This window comes from Pristiophorus japonicus, unplaced genomic scaffold (genome assembly GCF_044704955.1).
Source record: "Pristiophorus japonicus isolate sPriJap1 unplaced genomic scaffold, sPriJap1.hap1 HAP1_SCAFFOLD_331, whole genome shotgun sequence".
Lineage (NCBI taxonomy): Eukaryota > Metazoa > Chordata > Chondrichthyes > Pristiophoridae > Pristiophorus > Pristiophorus japonicus.
The window spans coordinates 122,911-137,183 of NW_027253117.1; the positions used below are offsets into that span (position 1 = coordinate 122,911).

Below are 14,273 nucleotides of genomic sequence, written 5' to 3' on the forward strand. Positions count from 1 at the left end.
TTTGCAATGGCTGGAGGGGCGAGAACAAGAGGACACAGATTTAAGGTGATTGGCAAAAGAATCAAACTCAACATGAGGAAAATCTTTTTTTATGCAATAAGTGGTTCGGATCTGGATCACGCTGCCTGACAGGGCGGTGGGAGCAGATTCAATAGTCGTCTTCAAAAGGGAATTAAATAAATACTGGAAGGGGAAAGATTTGCCGGGCTGTGGGGAAAGAGCGGGGAGTGGGACTGATGGGATCGCTCTGTCACAGAGCCGGCACAGGCTCGATGGGCCCAATGGCCTCCTGTGCTGACATTCTGTGATTGTATAAAGTCTCTAGAGTATGGCTGGAATCCACGACCTTGTGACTCAGAGGCGAGAGTACTGCCTGCTGAGTCACGGCTGACACAGGACGTAGAATGAACGAGCAGATAGCCAAAACCATGTAACGTCTTTCAGCCGTGAGTCTGGGATGGAGATTGACCGAGAGAGCAGGTCGAGACTCAGTGACACAGGAAGGAGAGTCAGATTGTGTGTGCAGCACTGCCCTCTGGTGTGTGTAAGGACAAGCACAGGGTGGAGGCATTGAATGCGTTAAACACGCACCTTACTTTGCACAGACTGAGGAGGCTAAATTCCCCTCCCACTAGCACCTCCTGGGGGCAGTAATGGGGTGCGAAAGGGATGGAGCCTGTGCCTTTCCTGCTGCGTGTGGAGCTCAGCACCACACCGCATGAGCCCAGAAATCCAACACTCTGGACTAACCATTACCACAACTGGCAATCCACAGGGGATTGTGTCGGTGTGAAAGCTCACATCAAACATCAAGGCCGGCAGGTTCTCCGTCAGATCCGACCATGTGAGGCGGAAACAGTCAGCTGGCAGCGGGATTCCAAACTCACTCAGCTCATGGACCAGAAAAACAACCGGAAAATCAAACACTCAATCCGAGAGACATCAAACCGTTCCCACGGGAAAAGGGTCCCATAATCAGTGTGACAGAGGGGGAGCGTGACGGGGGGGAGGGGGAGAGAGTGTGACGGGGGGGAGGGGGAGAGAGCGTGACGGGGCGGGGGGAGGGGGAGAGAGTGTGACAGGAGGAGAGCGTGACGGGGGGGAGGGGGAGAGAGCGTGACGGGGGAGAGCGTGACGGGGGAGAGGGGGAGAGAGCGTGGCGGGGGAGAGGGGGAGAGAGTGTGACAGGAGGAGAGCGTGACAGGGGGGGAGGGGGAAGAGAGCGTGACAGGAGGAGAGCGTGACAGAGGGGGAGGGGGAAGAGAGTGTGACGGGGGGGAGGGGGAGAGAGCGTGACGGGGGGCAGGGGGAGAGAGCGTGACGGGGGGGAGGGGGAGAGAGCGTGACGGGGGGCAGGGGGAGAGAGCGTGACGGGGGGGAGGGGGAGAGAGCGTGACAGGAGGAGAGCGTGACGGGGGGCAGGGGGAGAGAGCGTGACGGGGGGGGGAGGGGGAGAGAGTGTGACGGGGGAGAGGGGGAGAGAGCGTGACGGGGGAGAGGGGGAGAGAGTGTGACGGGGGGAGGGGGAGAGAGTGTGACGGGGGGGAGGGGGAGAGAGCGTGACGGGGGAGAGGGGGAGAGAGTGTGACGGGGGGGAGGGGGAGAGAGTGTGACGGGGGGAGAGGGGGAGAGAGCGTGACGGGGGGGAGGGAGAGAGAGCGTGACGGGGGGAGAGCGTGACGGGGGGCAGGGGGAGAGAGCGTGACGGGGGGGGAGGGGGAGAGAGCGTGACGGGGGGGAGGGAGAGAGAGCGTGACGGGGGGGGAGGGGGAGAGAGCGTGACGGGGGGAGAGCGTGACGGGGGGCAGGGGGAGAGAGCGTGACGGGGGGGGAGGGGGAGAGAGCGTGACGGGGGGGGGAGGGGGAGGGAGCGTGACGGGGGGAGAGCGTGACGGTGGGGGAGGGGGAGAGAGCGTGACGGTGGTTGAGCGTGACGGGGGGAGAGTGTGACTGGGGGGGGAGAGCGTGACGGGGGAGGGGGGAGAGCGTGACGGGGGAGGGGGGGAAGAGAGTGTGATGGGGGGAGAGGGGGAGAGAGCGTGACGGGGGGAGAGCGTGACGGGGGGAGCGTGACGGGGGGAGAGGGGGAGAGAGCGTGACGGGGGGAGAGCGTGACGGGGGGGGAGCGTGACGGGGGGAGAGGGGGAGAGAGCGTGATGGGGGGAGAGGGGGAGAGAGCGTGACGGGGGGAGAGCGTGACGGGGGGAGAGGGGGAGAGAGCGTGACGGGGGGAGAGCGTGACGGGGGGAGAGGGGGAGAGAGCGTGACGGGGGGAGAGGGGGAGAGAGCGTGACGGGGGGAGAGGGGGAGAGAGCGTGACGGGGGGAGAGGGGGAGAGAGCGTGACGGGGGGAGAGCATGACGGGGGGGGAGGGGGAGAGAGCGTGATGGGGGGAGAGCGTGACGGGGGGGGGGAGGGGGAGAGAGCGTGACGGGGGGAGAGGGGGAGAGAGCGTGACGGGGGGAGGGAGGGGGAGAGAGCGTGACGGGGAGAGAGCGTGACGGGGGGAGGGGGAGAGAGCGTGACGGGGGGAGAGGGGGAGAGAGCGTGACGGGGGGAGAGCGTGACGGGGGGGAGGGGGAGAGAGCGTGACGGGGGGAGAGGGGGAGAGAGCGTGACGGGGGGAGGGGGAGAGAGCGTGACGGGGGGGGGGGGAGAGCGTGACGGGGAGGGGGGGAAGAGAGTGTGACGGGGGAGAGCGTGACGGGGGAGGAGGCAGAGCGTGACGGGGAAGGGGGGAGAGTGTGACGGGGGAGAGCGTGACGGGGGGAGAGGGGGAGAGAGCGTGATGGGGGGAGAGCGTGACGGGGGGAGAGGGGGAGAGAGCGTGACGGGGGAGTGCGTGACGGGGGGGGAGGGGGAGAGAGCGTGACGGGGGGAGAGCGTGACGGGGGGAGAGGGGGAGAGAGCGTGACGGGGGAGAGCGTGACGGGGGGGAGGGGGAGAGAGCGTGACGGGGGGGGAGGGGGAGAGAGCGTGACGGGGGAGAGCGTGACGGGGGGGAGGGGGAGGGAGCGTGACGGGGGGGGAGGGGGAGAGAGCGTGACGGGGGAGAGGGGGAGAGAGCGTGACGGGGGGAGAGCGTGACGGGGGGGAGGGGGAGGGAGCGTGACGGGGGAGAGCGTGACGGGGGGGAGGGGGAGAGAGCGTGACGGGGGGAGAGCGTGACGGGGGGGAGGGGGAGGGAGCGTGACGGGGGAGAGGGGGAGAGAGCGTGACGGGGGGAGAGCGTGACGGGGGGGAGGGGGAGGGAGCGTGACGGGGGAGAGGGGGAGAGAGCGTGACGGGGGGAGAGCGTGACGGGGGGGGAGGGGGAGAGAGCGTGACGGGGGGGAGGGGGAGAGAGCGTGATGGGGGGAGAGGGGGAGAGAGCGTGACGGGGGGAGAGCGTGACGGGGGAGAGGGGGAGAGAGCGTAACGGGGGGAGAGCGTGACGGGGGGGGAGGGGGAGAGAGCGTGATGGGGGGAGAGCGTGACGGGGGGGGAGGGGGAGAGAGCGTGACGGGGGGAGAGCGTGACGGGGGGGGGGGGGGAGAGAGCGTGATGGGGGGAGAGCGTGACGGGGGGGAGGGGGAGAGAGCGTGACGGGGGGAGAGCGTGACGGGGGGGGAGGGGGAGAGAGCGTGACGGGAGGAGAGCGTGACGGGGGGGGAGGGGGAGGGGGAGAGAGCGTGACGGGGGGGAGGGGGAGAGAGCGTGACGGGGGGAGAGGGGGAGAGAGCGTGACGGGGGGAGAGCGTGACGGGGGAGAGGGGGAGAGAGCGTAACGGGGGGAGAGCGTGACGGGGGGGGAGGGGGAGAGAGCGTAATGGGGGGAGAGCGTGACGGGGGGGGAGGGGGAGAGAGCGTGATGGGGGGAGAGCGTGACAGGGGGGGAGGGGGAGAGAGCGTGATGGGGGAGAGCGTGACGGGGGGGAGGGGGAGAGAGCGTGACGGGGGGAGAGGGGGAGAGAGCGTGACGGGGGGAGAGCGTGACGGGGGGGAGGGGGAGAGAGCGTGACGGGGGGAGAGCGTGACGGGGGGGGAGGGGGAGAGAGCGTGACGGGGGGAGAGCGTGACGGGGGGAGAGGGGGAGAGAGCGTGACGGGGGGAGAGCATGACGGGGGGGGAGGGGGAGAGAGCGTGACGGGGGGAGAGAGCGTGACGGGAGGAGAGCGTGACGGGGGGGGAGGGGGAGAGAGCGTGACGGGGGGAGAGCGTGACGGGGGGGGAGGGGCAGAGAGCGTGACGGGGGGAGAGCGTGACGGTGAGAGAGGGGGAGAGAGCGTGACGGTGGGAGAGCGTGACGGGGAGAGGGGGAGAGAGCGTGACGGGGGGAGAGCGTGACGGGGGGGAGGGGGAGAGAGCGTGACGGTGGGAGAGCGTGACGGGGGAGAGGGGGAGAGAGCGTGACGGGGGGAGAGCGTGACGGGGGGAGGGGGAGAGAGCGTGACGGTGGGAGAGCGTGACAGGGAGAGGGGGAGAGAGCGTGACGGGGGGAGAGCGTGACGGGGGGGAGGGGGAGAGAGCGTGACGGTGGGAGAGCGTGACGGGGGAGAGGGGGAGAGAGCGTGACGGGGGGAGAGCGTGACGGGGGGAGGGGGAGAGAGCGTGACGGGGGGAGAGGGGGAGAGAGCGTGACGGTGGGAGAGCGTGACGGGGGAGAGGGGGAGAGAGCGTGACGGGGGGAGAGCGTGACGGGGGAGAGGGGGAGAGAGCGTGACGGGGGGAGAGCGTGACGGGGGGGAGGGGGGGAGAGCGTGACGGGGGGTGGGAGAGCGTGACGGGGGAGGGGGGAGAGCGTGACGGGGGGTGGGAGAGCGTGACGGGGGAGGGGGGAGAGCGTGACGGGGGGAGAGTGTGACGGGGGGGAGGGGGAGAGAGCGTGACGGGGGGAGAGCGTGACGGGGGGGAGGGGGAGAGAGCGTGACGGGGGGAGAGCGTGACGGGGGGGAGGGGGAGAGAGCGTGACGGGGGGAGAGGGGGAGAGAGCGTGACGGTGGGAGAGCGTGACGGGGGAGAGGGGGAGAGAGCGTGACGGGGGGAGAGCGTGACAGGGGGGGAGGGGGAGAGAGCGTGACGGGGGGAGAGCGTGACGGGGGGGAGGGGGGGAGAGCGTGACGGGGGGGGGGAGAGCGTGACGGGGGAGGGGGGAGAGCGTGACGGGGGGAGAGTGTGACGGGGGGGAGAGTGTGACGGGAGGGAGAGTGTGACGGGGGAGGAGAGTGTGACGGGGGAGGGGGGAGAGCGTGATGGGGGAGGGGGGAGAGCGTGACGGGGAGGGGGGGAAGAGAGTGTGACGGGGGGAGAGCGTGACGGGGAGGGGGGAGAGCGTGACGGGGGGGGGGGGGAGAGCGTGACGGGGGGAGAGTGTGACGGGGGGGGAGAGTGTGACGGGGGGGAGAGTGTGACGGGGTAGGAGAGTGTGACGGGGGAGGGGGGAGAGCGTGACGGGGGAGGGGGGAGAGCGTGACGGGGAGGGGGGAGAGTGTGACGGGGGGGAGAGCGTGACGGGGGGAGAGTGTGACGGGGGGAGAGCGTGACGGGGGAGGGGGGAGAGCGTGACGGGGGGAGAGCGTGACGGGGGGAGAGCGTGACTGGGGCGGGGGAGAGCGTGACGGGGGGAGAGTGTGACGGGGGGAGAGCGTGACGGGGGAGGGGGGAGAGCGTGACGGGGGGAGAGTGTGACGGGGGGGAGAGCGTGACGGGGGGAGAGTGTGACGGGGGGAGAGCGTGACGGGGGAGGGGGGAGAGCGTGACGGGGGGAGAGCGTGACGGGGGGAGAGCGTGACTGGGGCGGGGGAGAGCGTGACGGGGGGAGAGTGTGACGGGGGGAGAGCGTGACGGGGGTGGGGGGAGAGCGTGACGGGGGGAGAGTGTGACGGGGGGGAGAGCGTGACGGGGGAGGGGGGAGAGTGTGACGGGGGGAGAGCGTGACGGGGGAGGGGGGAGAGCGTGACGGGAGGAGAGCGTGACGGGGGGGAGGGGGAGAGCGTGACGTAGAGGGGGGAGAGCGTGACGTAGAGGGGGGCGAGCGTGATGGGGGGGGAGGGGGAGAGAGCGTGACGGGGGGGAGGGAGAGAGAGCGTGACGGGGGGAGAGCGTGACGGGGGAAGGGGAGAGCGTGATGGGGGAGGGGGGAGAGCGTGATGGGGGGGGAGGGAGAGAGAGCGTGACGGGGGGAGAGCGTGACGGGGGAGGGGGGAGAGCGTGACGGGGGGGGAGGGAGAGAGAGCGTGACGGGGGGAGAGCGTGACGGGGGATGGGGAGAGCGTGACGGGGGAGGGGGGGAGAGCGTGACGGGGGAGGGGGGAGAGCGTGACGGGGGGGGAGGGGGAGAGAGCGTGATGGGGGGGGAGTGTGACGGGGGAAGGGGAGAGCGTGATGGGGGAGGGGGGAGAGCGTGACGGGGGAGGGGGGAGAGCGTGACGGGGGGGGAGGGGGAGAGAGCGTGACGGGGGGGAGGGAGAGAGAGCGTGACGGGGGGAGAGCGTGACGGGGGATGGGGAGAGCGTGATGGGGGAGGGGGAGAGAGCGTGACGGGGGGGAGGGAGAGAGAGCGTGACGGGGGGGGGGGGGAGAGAGCGTGACGGGGGGGGAGGGGGAGAGAGCGTGACGGGGGGGAGGGAGAGAGAGCGTGACGGGGGGGGAGCGTGACGGGGGAAGGGGGAGAGCGTGACGGGGGAGAGCGTGACGGGGGGGGGGGAGAGCGTGATGGGGGAGGGGGGAGAGCGTGACGGGGGAGGGGGGAGAGCGTGACGGGGGAGAGCGTGACGGGGGGGGGGAGAGCGTGATGGGGGAGGGGGGAGAGCGTGACGGGGGAGGGGGGAGAGCGTGACGGGGGAGAGCGTGACGGGGGGGGGGAGAGCGTGATGGGGGAGGGGGGAGAGCGTGACGGGGGAGGGGGGAGAGCGTGACGGGGGAGAGCGTGACGGGGGGGGGAGAGCGTGACGGGGGGGGGGAGAGCGTGATGGTGGAGGGGGGAGAGTGTGACGGGGGAGGGGAGAGCGTGACGGGGGAGGGGGGAGAGCGTGACGGGGGAGGGGGGAGAGCGTGACGGGGGAAGGGGAGAGCGTGATGGGGGAGGGGGGAGAGCGTGACTGGGGAGGGGGGAGAGCGTGACGGGGGGAGAGCGTGACTGGGGGGGGGAAGAGTGTGACGGGGGGAGAGTGAGAGCGTGACGGGGGGAGAGTGTGACGGGGGGAGAGTGTGACGGGGGGAGAGTGTGACGGGGGGAGAGTGTGACGGGGGGAGAGTGTGACGGGGGGAGAGTGTGACGGGGGGAGAGCGTGACGGGGGGAGAGCGTGACTGGGGGGGGGAGAGCGTGACTGGGGGGGGAGAGTGTGACGGGGGGAGAGTGTGACGGGGGGAGAGCGTGACTGGGGGGGGGGAAGAATGTGACGGGGGGAGAGTGTGACGGGGGGAGAGTGTGACGGGGGGAGAGTGTGACGGGGGGAGAGTGTGACGGGGGGAGAGCGTGACTGGGGGGGGGGAAGAGTGTGACGGGGGGAGAGTGTGACGGGGGGAGAGTGTGAATCCCGTGCCCCCAGGGCTGGGACTACAGGGGGTATTGTCCGATATGAAGTCTGGTTCAAGCACTCCCAACAAACAGCAAGACATTGAGCAGAGAGAAAGCAGAGGTAGCAAGCTGTACCTGACCAGAACGGAGTGGAGCAAGGGGGAAGGAAGCTGAAACCGGCAGGAGTAACAAATGAAAAGCCACAGAAGACAGAAGGGGCTGAGACAGGAGGGAAAGAGAGAAAAAAATTAATCCACACGATAAACGTTCGAGAAAAAATGTCACGTTTCAGCAAATATTTACAAAAAGTCAAACAGAAGGAGACTGAATCTAATACAATACAACGTTTCACCACGCGACCTCTCACCCCGTGACCCCTCAACCCCCGCTAGCCCGCCCGCGACCCCTCACCCCCTGCGACCCCGCCCGCGACCCTCCCCGCCTGTAAACCCCTCCCCGCCCATGACCTCTCACTCCCCGCGACCCTACCCCGCCCAACCCCTCACCCCCCGCGACCCCTCGCACCCCCATGACCCCCCACCCCCCGCGACCCCTAGCACCCCCATGACCCCTCACCCCCCCACGATCCCCTCCTCACCCACGACCGGTTATCCGATAACGCATGAATAAAGTTGATTGCTGGCCCATATCTCGTGGCAGAGCCTAATCAGTTTATCTCTGCACTAGGGTACTCGGGTATGTCTCTCTCGCTCTCCACCCTATCTATGTACAATCGCTCATGGGCCAGAAAAGCCTTTAATTTAAAATTCTCTTCTTTGTGTTCAAATCCCTCCATGGCTTCGCCCCTCCCTATCCCTGCATCTTATTTAAAAAAGGAGGTAGACAAAAAGCAGGAAACTATAGACCAGTTAGCCTAACACCTGTGGTTGGGAAAATGTTGGAGTCCATTATTAAAGAAGCAGTAGCAGGACATTTGGAAAAGCATAATTCGGTCAGGCAGAGTCACAGCGTGGTTTTAAAAAGAGGAAGTCATGTTGGACACATTTGCTGGAATTCTTTGAGGATGTAACGAACAGGGTGGATAAAGGGGAACCAGTGGATGTGGTGTATTTGGATTTCCAGAAGGCATTTGACAAGGTGCCACATAAAAGGTCACGGGGGTTGGGGGTAATATATTAGCATGGATAGAGGGATTGGTTAACTAATAGAAAACAGAGAGTCGGGATAAATGGTTCATTTTCGGGTTGGCAACCAGTAACTAGTGGGGTGCCGCAGGGATCAGTGCTGGGACCCCAACTATTTACAATCTATATTAACGACTTGGAAGAAGGGACTGAGTGTAACGTAGCCAAGTTTGCTGACGATACAAAGATGGGAGGAAAAGCAATGTGTGAGGAGGACACAAAATCTGCAAAAGGTCATAGATAGGTTAAGTGAGTGGGCAAAAATTTGGCAGATGGAGAGTAATGTTGGAAAGTGTGAGGTCATGCACTTTGGTAGAAAAAAATCAAAGAGCAAGTTATTATTTAAATGGAGAAAGATTGCAAAGTGCTGCAGTACAGCGGGACCTGGGAGTACTTGTGCATAAAACACAAAAGGTTAGTATGCAGGTACAACAAGTGGTCAGGAAGGCCAATGGAATCTTGGCCTTTATTGCAAAGGGGATGGAGTATAAAAGCAGGGAAGTCTTGCTACAGTTATACAGGGTATTGGTGAGGCCACACCCGGTATACTGCATGCAGTTTTGGTTTCCATAGTTACGAAAGGATATACTTGCTTTGGAGGCAGTTCAGAGAAGGTTCACTCGGTTGATTCCGGGGATGAGGGGGTTGACTTATGAGGAAAGGTTGAGGAGGTTGGGCCTCTACTCATTGGAATACAGAAGAATGAGAGGTGATCTTATCGAAATGTATAAGATTATGAGGGGGCTTGACAAGGTGGATGCAGAGAGGATGTTTCCACTGAGGGGGGAGACTAGAACTAGAGGGCATGGTCTTAGAATTAGGGGCTGCCAATTTAGAACAGCAATGAGGAGAAAGTTCTTCTCTCAGAGGGTTGTAAATCTGTGGAATTCCCTGCCTCAGAGAGCTGTGGAGGCTGGGACATTGAATAAATTTAAGACAGAAATAGACAGTTTCTTAAATGATAAGGGGATAAGGGGTTATGGGGAGTGGGCAGGGAAGTGGAGCTGAGTCCATGATCAGATCGGCCATGATTTTATTAAATGGCGGAGCAGGCTCAAGGGGCCGTATGGCCTACTCCTGCTCCTATTTCTTATGTTCTTATCCCACTCTACACCCCTCCCTATCTCTGTAACCCACTCCAGCCCTACACACCTCCCTATCCCTGTAACCCCCTCCCACCCTACATCCCTCCCTATCTCTGTAACCCCCTCCCACCCTACACCCCTCCCTATCTCTGTAACCCCCCTCTCCATCTCTGTAACCACCTCCCACCCTACACCCCTCCCTATCCCTGTAATCCCCTCCCCCTACACCCCTCCCTATCCCTGTTACCCCATCCCACCCTACACCCCTTCCTATCCCTGTAACCCCCTCCCATCCTACATCCCTCCCTATCTCTGTAACCCCCTCCCACCCTACACCCCTCCCTATCTCTGTAACCTCCTCCCCCCTACATCTCTCCCTATCTCTGTAACCCCCTCCCCCCTATAACCCTCCCTATCTCTGTAACCTCCTCCCCCCTACACCCCTCCCTATCCCTGTTACCCCCTCCCACCCTACATCCCTCCCCATCTCTGTAACCCCCTCCCACCCTACATCCCTCCCTATCTCTGTAACCTCCTCCAGCCCTAGACCCCTCCGTATCTCTGTAACCCCCTCCAGCCCTACAGCCACGGAAATCTCTGCTTCCGGCCCCTTGTCCATCCCTGACACCCGTTGCTCCACCATTGGTGGCTGTACCTTCAGTTGCAGATGCCGGTGAGTTGACTGAAGAGTGGAATTACTGGACTCGCTCCATCGTTCTCCTTCTCCCATTGGGGGAGTCACATGATCCACCGATAATGGAGTTATTGACCAATCACGGCGATCGATCTCCATCAACGAGTCTCCCACAGACCCAGACACGCGGTGAGGAAAACCCCCGATGGGGGAGAGCTTTGGGAAACCAAGACCCAAAAGTCCCCTGTTCCCCCCGAGCTCGCTACACCCCCCCACACGGCACGTCCCCAATTACTCAGGTACTGGGGCACAACATGGCATTTTCTGGGTGAATTCTCTCTCGTTTACCTTTGAGTGAACCAATACTAACTGCTCCCACCGTCTCCCTCGAGAGCCCGTTCTATAGATTGACCACTCGCTCACTGATATATTCTTTCCCCAGATTAGTTTAGAATTTGCCCTTCAAGCGCAGGTCGAGCCCCCGGGTCTCCTGTTGTGGACACGGTCAGTCAGCTGGGCACGGGCGACAATATCCAGGCTAACACATCCTAACAATAGTGGTTTTACTCACTGCTCCCGAGCACTGCAGACACGTGAGGCACAGTGCCAGTACTCACCCTGACCTGCCGCTCGGTGAGGCCTTTGCACCGACTCCTCCTCAGGGTCTTTGTACGGGTACTGGAGGGTTGTGTCCAGACATCGGAATCCCTCCTTCAACGAATGATATTTATAATATTCGACAAGTTCCTGTTAATAATAACATTTATGTTAATAATCTGTGGGAACTCCCCCAGTACTGCCCCTCCGACAGTGCGGCTCTCCCTCAGTACTGCCCCTCCGACAGTGTGGCTCTCCCTCAGTACTGCCCCTCCGACAGTGCGGCGCTCCCTCAGTACTGTCCCTCCGACACTGCAGCACTCCCTCAGTGCTGCCCCTCCAATAGTGCGGCGCTCCCTCAGTACTGCTCCTCCGACAGTGCGGAACTCCCTCAGTGCTGTCCCTCCGACAGTGCGGCACTCCCTCAGTACTGTCCCTCCGACAGTGCAGCGCTCCCTCAGTACTGCCCCTCCGACAGTGCTGCACTCCCTCAGTACTGCCCCTCCGACAGTGCGGCACTCCCTCAGTACTGTCTAGATTTACGGCACATAAGGAGGTTATCGGCTGAAATAGAATGGTTCCAGGGATGATTATAGTTACATGGATAGACTGGAGAAGCTGGTATGGTGCTCATTAGAGCAGAGAATGTTAAGAGGAGATGTGATAGAGGTGTTCAAATTCTGGGGGAAGTGGGACCTGTACAAAAGGGACGGTCTGCACTTGGGCAGGACTGGAACTGATGTCCTGGGGGTAACATTTGCTAATGCAGTTCGGGAGTGTTTAAACTAATATGGCAGGGGGATGGGAACCTATGCAGCAAGACAGGGTGAAGTAATATGGAGTCAGAAACAGATGGTGGAAAGGTAAAAAGCAATAGTGGAAGGCCGAGTAAACAAAGGCAAGAAACAAAAAGGGACACACTACATCATAATTCTAAAAGGACAAAGGGTGTTAAAAAAACAAGCCTAAAGGCTTTGTGTCTTAATGCAAGGAGTATCTGTAATAAGGTGGATGAATTAACTGTGCAAATAGATGTTAACAGATATGATGTGATTGGGATTACGGAGACATGGCTCCAGGATGATTCGGGCTGGGAACTCAACATCCAGGGATATTCAACATTCAGGAAGGATAGAACAAAAGGAAAAGGAGGTGGGGTAGCATTGCTGGTTAAAGTGGAGATTAATGCAATAGTTAGGAAGGACATTCGCTTAGATGATGTGGAATCTATATGGGTAGAGCTGCAGAACACCAAAGGGCAAAAAACGTTCGTGGGAGTTGTGTACAGACCTCCAAACAGTAGTAGTGATGTCGGGGAGGGCATCAAACAGGAAATTAGGGGTGCATGCAATAAAGTTGCAGCAGTTATAATGGGTGACTTTAAAATGCATATAGATTGGGCTAACCAATTGGAAGCAATACGGTGGAGGAGGATTTCCTGGAGTGCATAAGGGATGGTTTTCTTGACCAATATGTCGAGGAACCAACTAGGGGGGAGGCCATCTTAGACTGGGTGTTGTGTAACAAGAGAGGACTAATTAGCAATCTCGTTGTGCGAGTCCCCTTGGGGAAGAGTGACCATAATATGGTGGAATTCTACATTAGGATGGAGAATGAAACAGTTAATTCAGAGACCATGGTCCAGAACTTAAAGAAGGGTAACTTTGAAGGTATGAGGCGTGAACTGGCTAGGATAGATTGGCGAATGATACTTAAGGGGTTGACAGTGGATGGGCAATGGCAGACACTTAGAGACCGCATGGATGAACTGCAACAATTGTACATCCCTGTCTGGCGTAAAAATAAAAAAGGGAAGGTGGCTCAACCGTGGCTATCAAGGGAAATCAGGGATAGTATTAAAGCCAAGGAAGTGGCATACAAATTGGCCAGAAATAGCAGTGAATCTGGGGTCTGGGAGAAATTTAGAACTCAGCAGAGGAGGACAAAGGGTTTGATTAGGGCAGGGAAAATAGAGTACGAGAGAAAGATTACAGGGAACAATAAGACGGACTGCAAAAGTTTCTATAGATATGTAAAGAGAAAAAGGTTCGTAAAGACAAACGTTGGTCCCCTGCAGTCAGAATCAGGGGAAGTCATAATGGGGAACAAAGAAATGGCAGACCAATTGAACAAGTACTTTGGTTCGGTATTCACTAAGGAGGACACTAACAACCTTCCGGATATAAAAGGGGTCAGAGGGTCTAGTAAGAAGGAGGAACTGAAGGAAATCCTTATTAGTCGGGAAATTGTGTTGGGGAAATTGATGGGATTGAAGGCCGATAAATCCCCAGGGCCTGATGGACTGCATCCCAGAATACTTAAGGAGGTGGCCTTGGAAATAGCGGATGCATTGACAGTCATTTTCCAACATTCCATAGGCTCTGGATCAGTTCCTATCGAGTGGAGAGTAGCCAATGCAACCCCACTTTTTAAAAAAGGAGTGAGTGAGAAAACAGGGAATTATAGACCAGTCAGCCTGACATCGGTATTGGGTAAAATGATGGAATCAATTATAAGGATGTCATAGCAGCGCATTTGGAAAGAGGTGACATGATAGGTCCAAGTCAGCATGGATTTGTGAAAGGGAAATCATGCTTGACAAATCTTCTGGAATTTTTTGAGGATGTTTCCAGTTGAGTGGACAAGGGAGAACCAGTTGATGTGGTATATTTGGACTTTCAGAAGGCTTTCGACAAGGTCCCACACAAGAGATTAATGTGCAAAGTTAAAGCACATGGGATTGGGGGTAGTGTGCTGACATGGATTGAGAACTGGTTGTCAGACAGGAAGCAAAGAGTAGGAGTAAATGGGTACTTTTAAGAATGGCAGGCAGTGACTAGTGGGGTACCGCAAGGTTCTGTGCTGGGGCCCCAGCTGTTTACACTGTATATTAATGATTTAGAAGAGGGGATTAAATGTAGTATCTCCAAATTTGCGGATGACACTAAGTTGGGTGGCAGTGTGAGCTGCGAGGAGGATGCTATGAGGCTGCAGAGTGACTTGGATAGGTTAGGTGAGTGGGCAAATGCATGGCAGATGAAGTATAATGTGGATAAATGTGAGGTTATCCACTTTGGTGGTAAAAACAGAGAGACAGACTATTATCTGAATGGTGACAGATTAGGAAAAGGGGAGGTGCAACGAGACCTGGGTGTCATGGTACATCAGTCATTGAAGGTTGGCATGCAGGTACAGCAGGTGGTTAAGAAAGCAAATGGCATGTTGGCCTTCATCGCGAGGGGATTTGAGTACAGGGGCAGGGAGGTGTTGCTACAGTTGTACAGGGTCTTGGTGAGGCCACACCTGGAGTATT

At 60.3% G+C, this 14,273-nt stretch overlaps 1 protein-coding gene across 2 annotated transcripts in view; it reads right to left on the reverse strand.

Moving 5' to 3' along the window:
* LOC139249760 (guanine nucleotide exchange factor VAV3-like) overlaps positions 1 to 14,273 on the reverse strand; it is a 197,619-nt gene that overhangs the window by 13,375 nt on the left and 169,971 nt on the right. For both annotated transcript variants that reach the window (XM_070872549.1, XM_070872548.1), the window contains exon 25: positions 10,981 to 11,110. In XM_070872549.1, the coding sequence (XP_070728650.1) occupies positions 10,981 to 11,110 (130 nt within the window). The remainder of the gene's footprint in view (positions 1 to 10,980; positions 11,111 to 14,273) is intronic.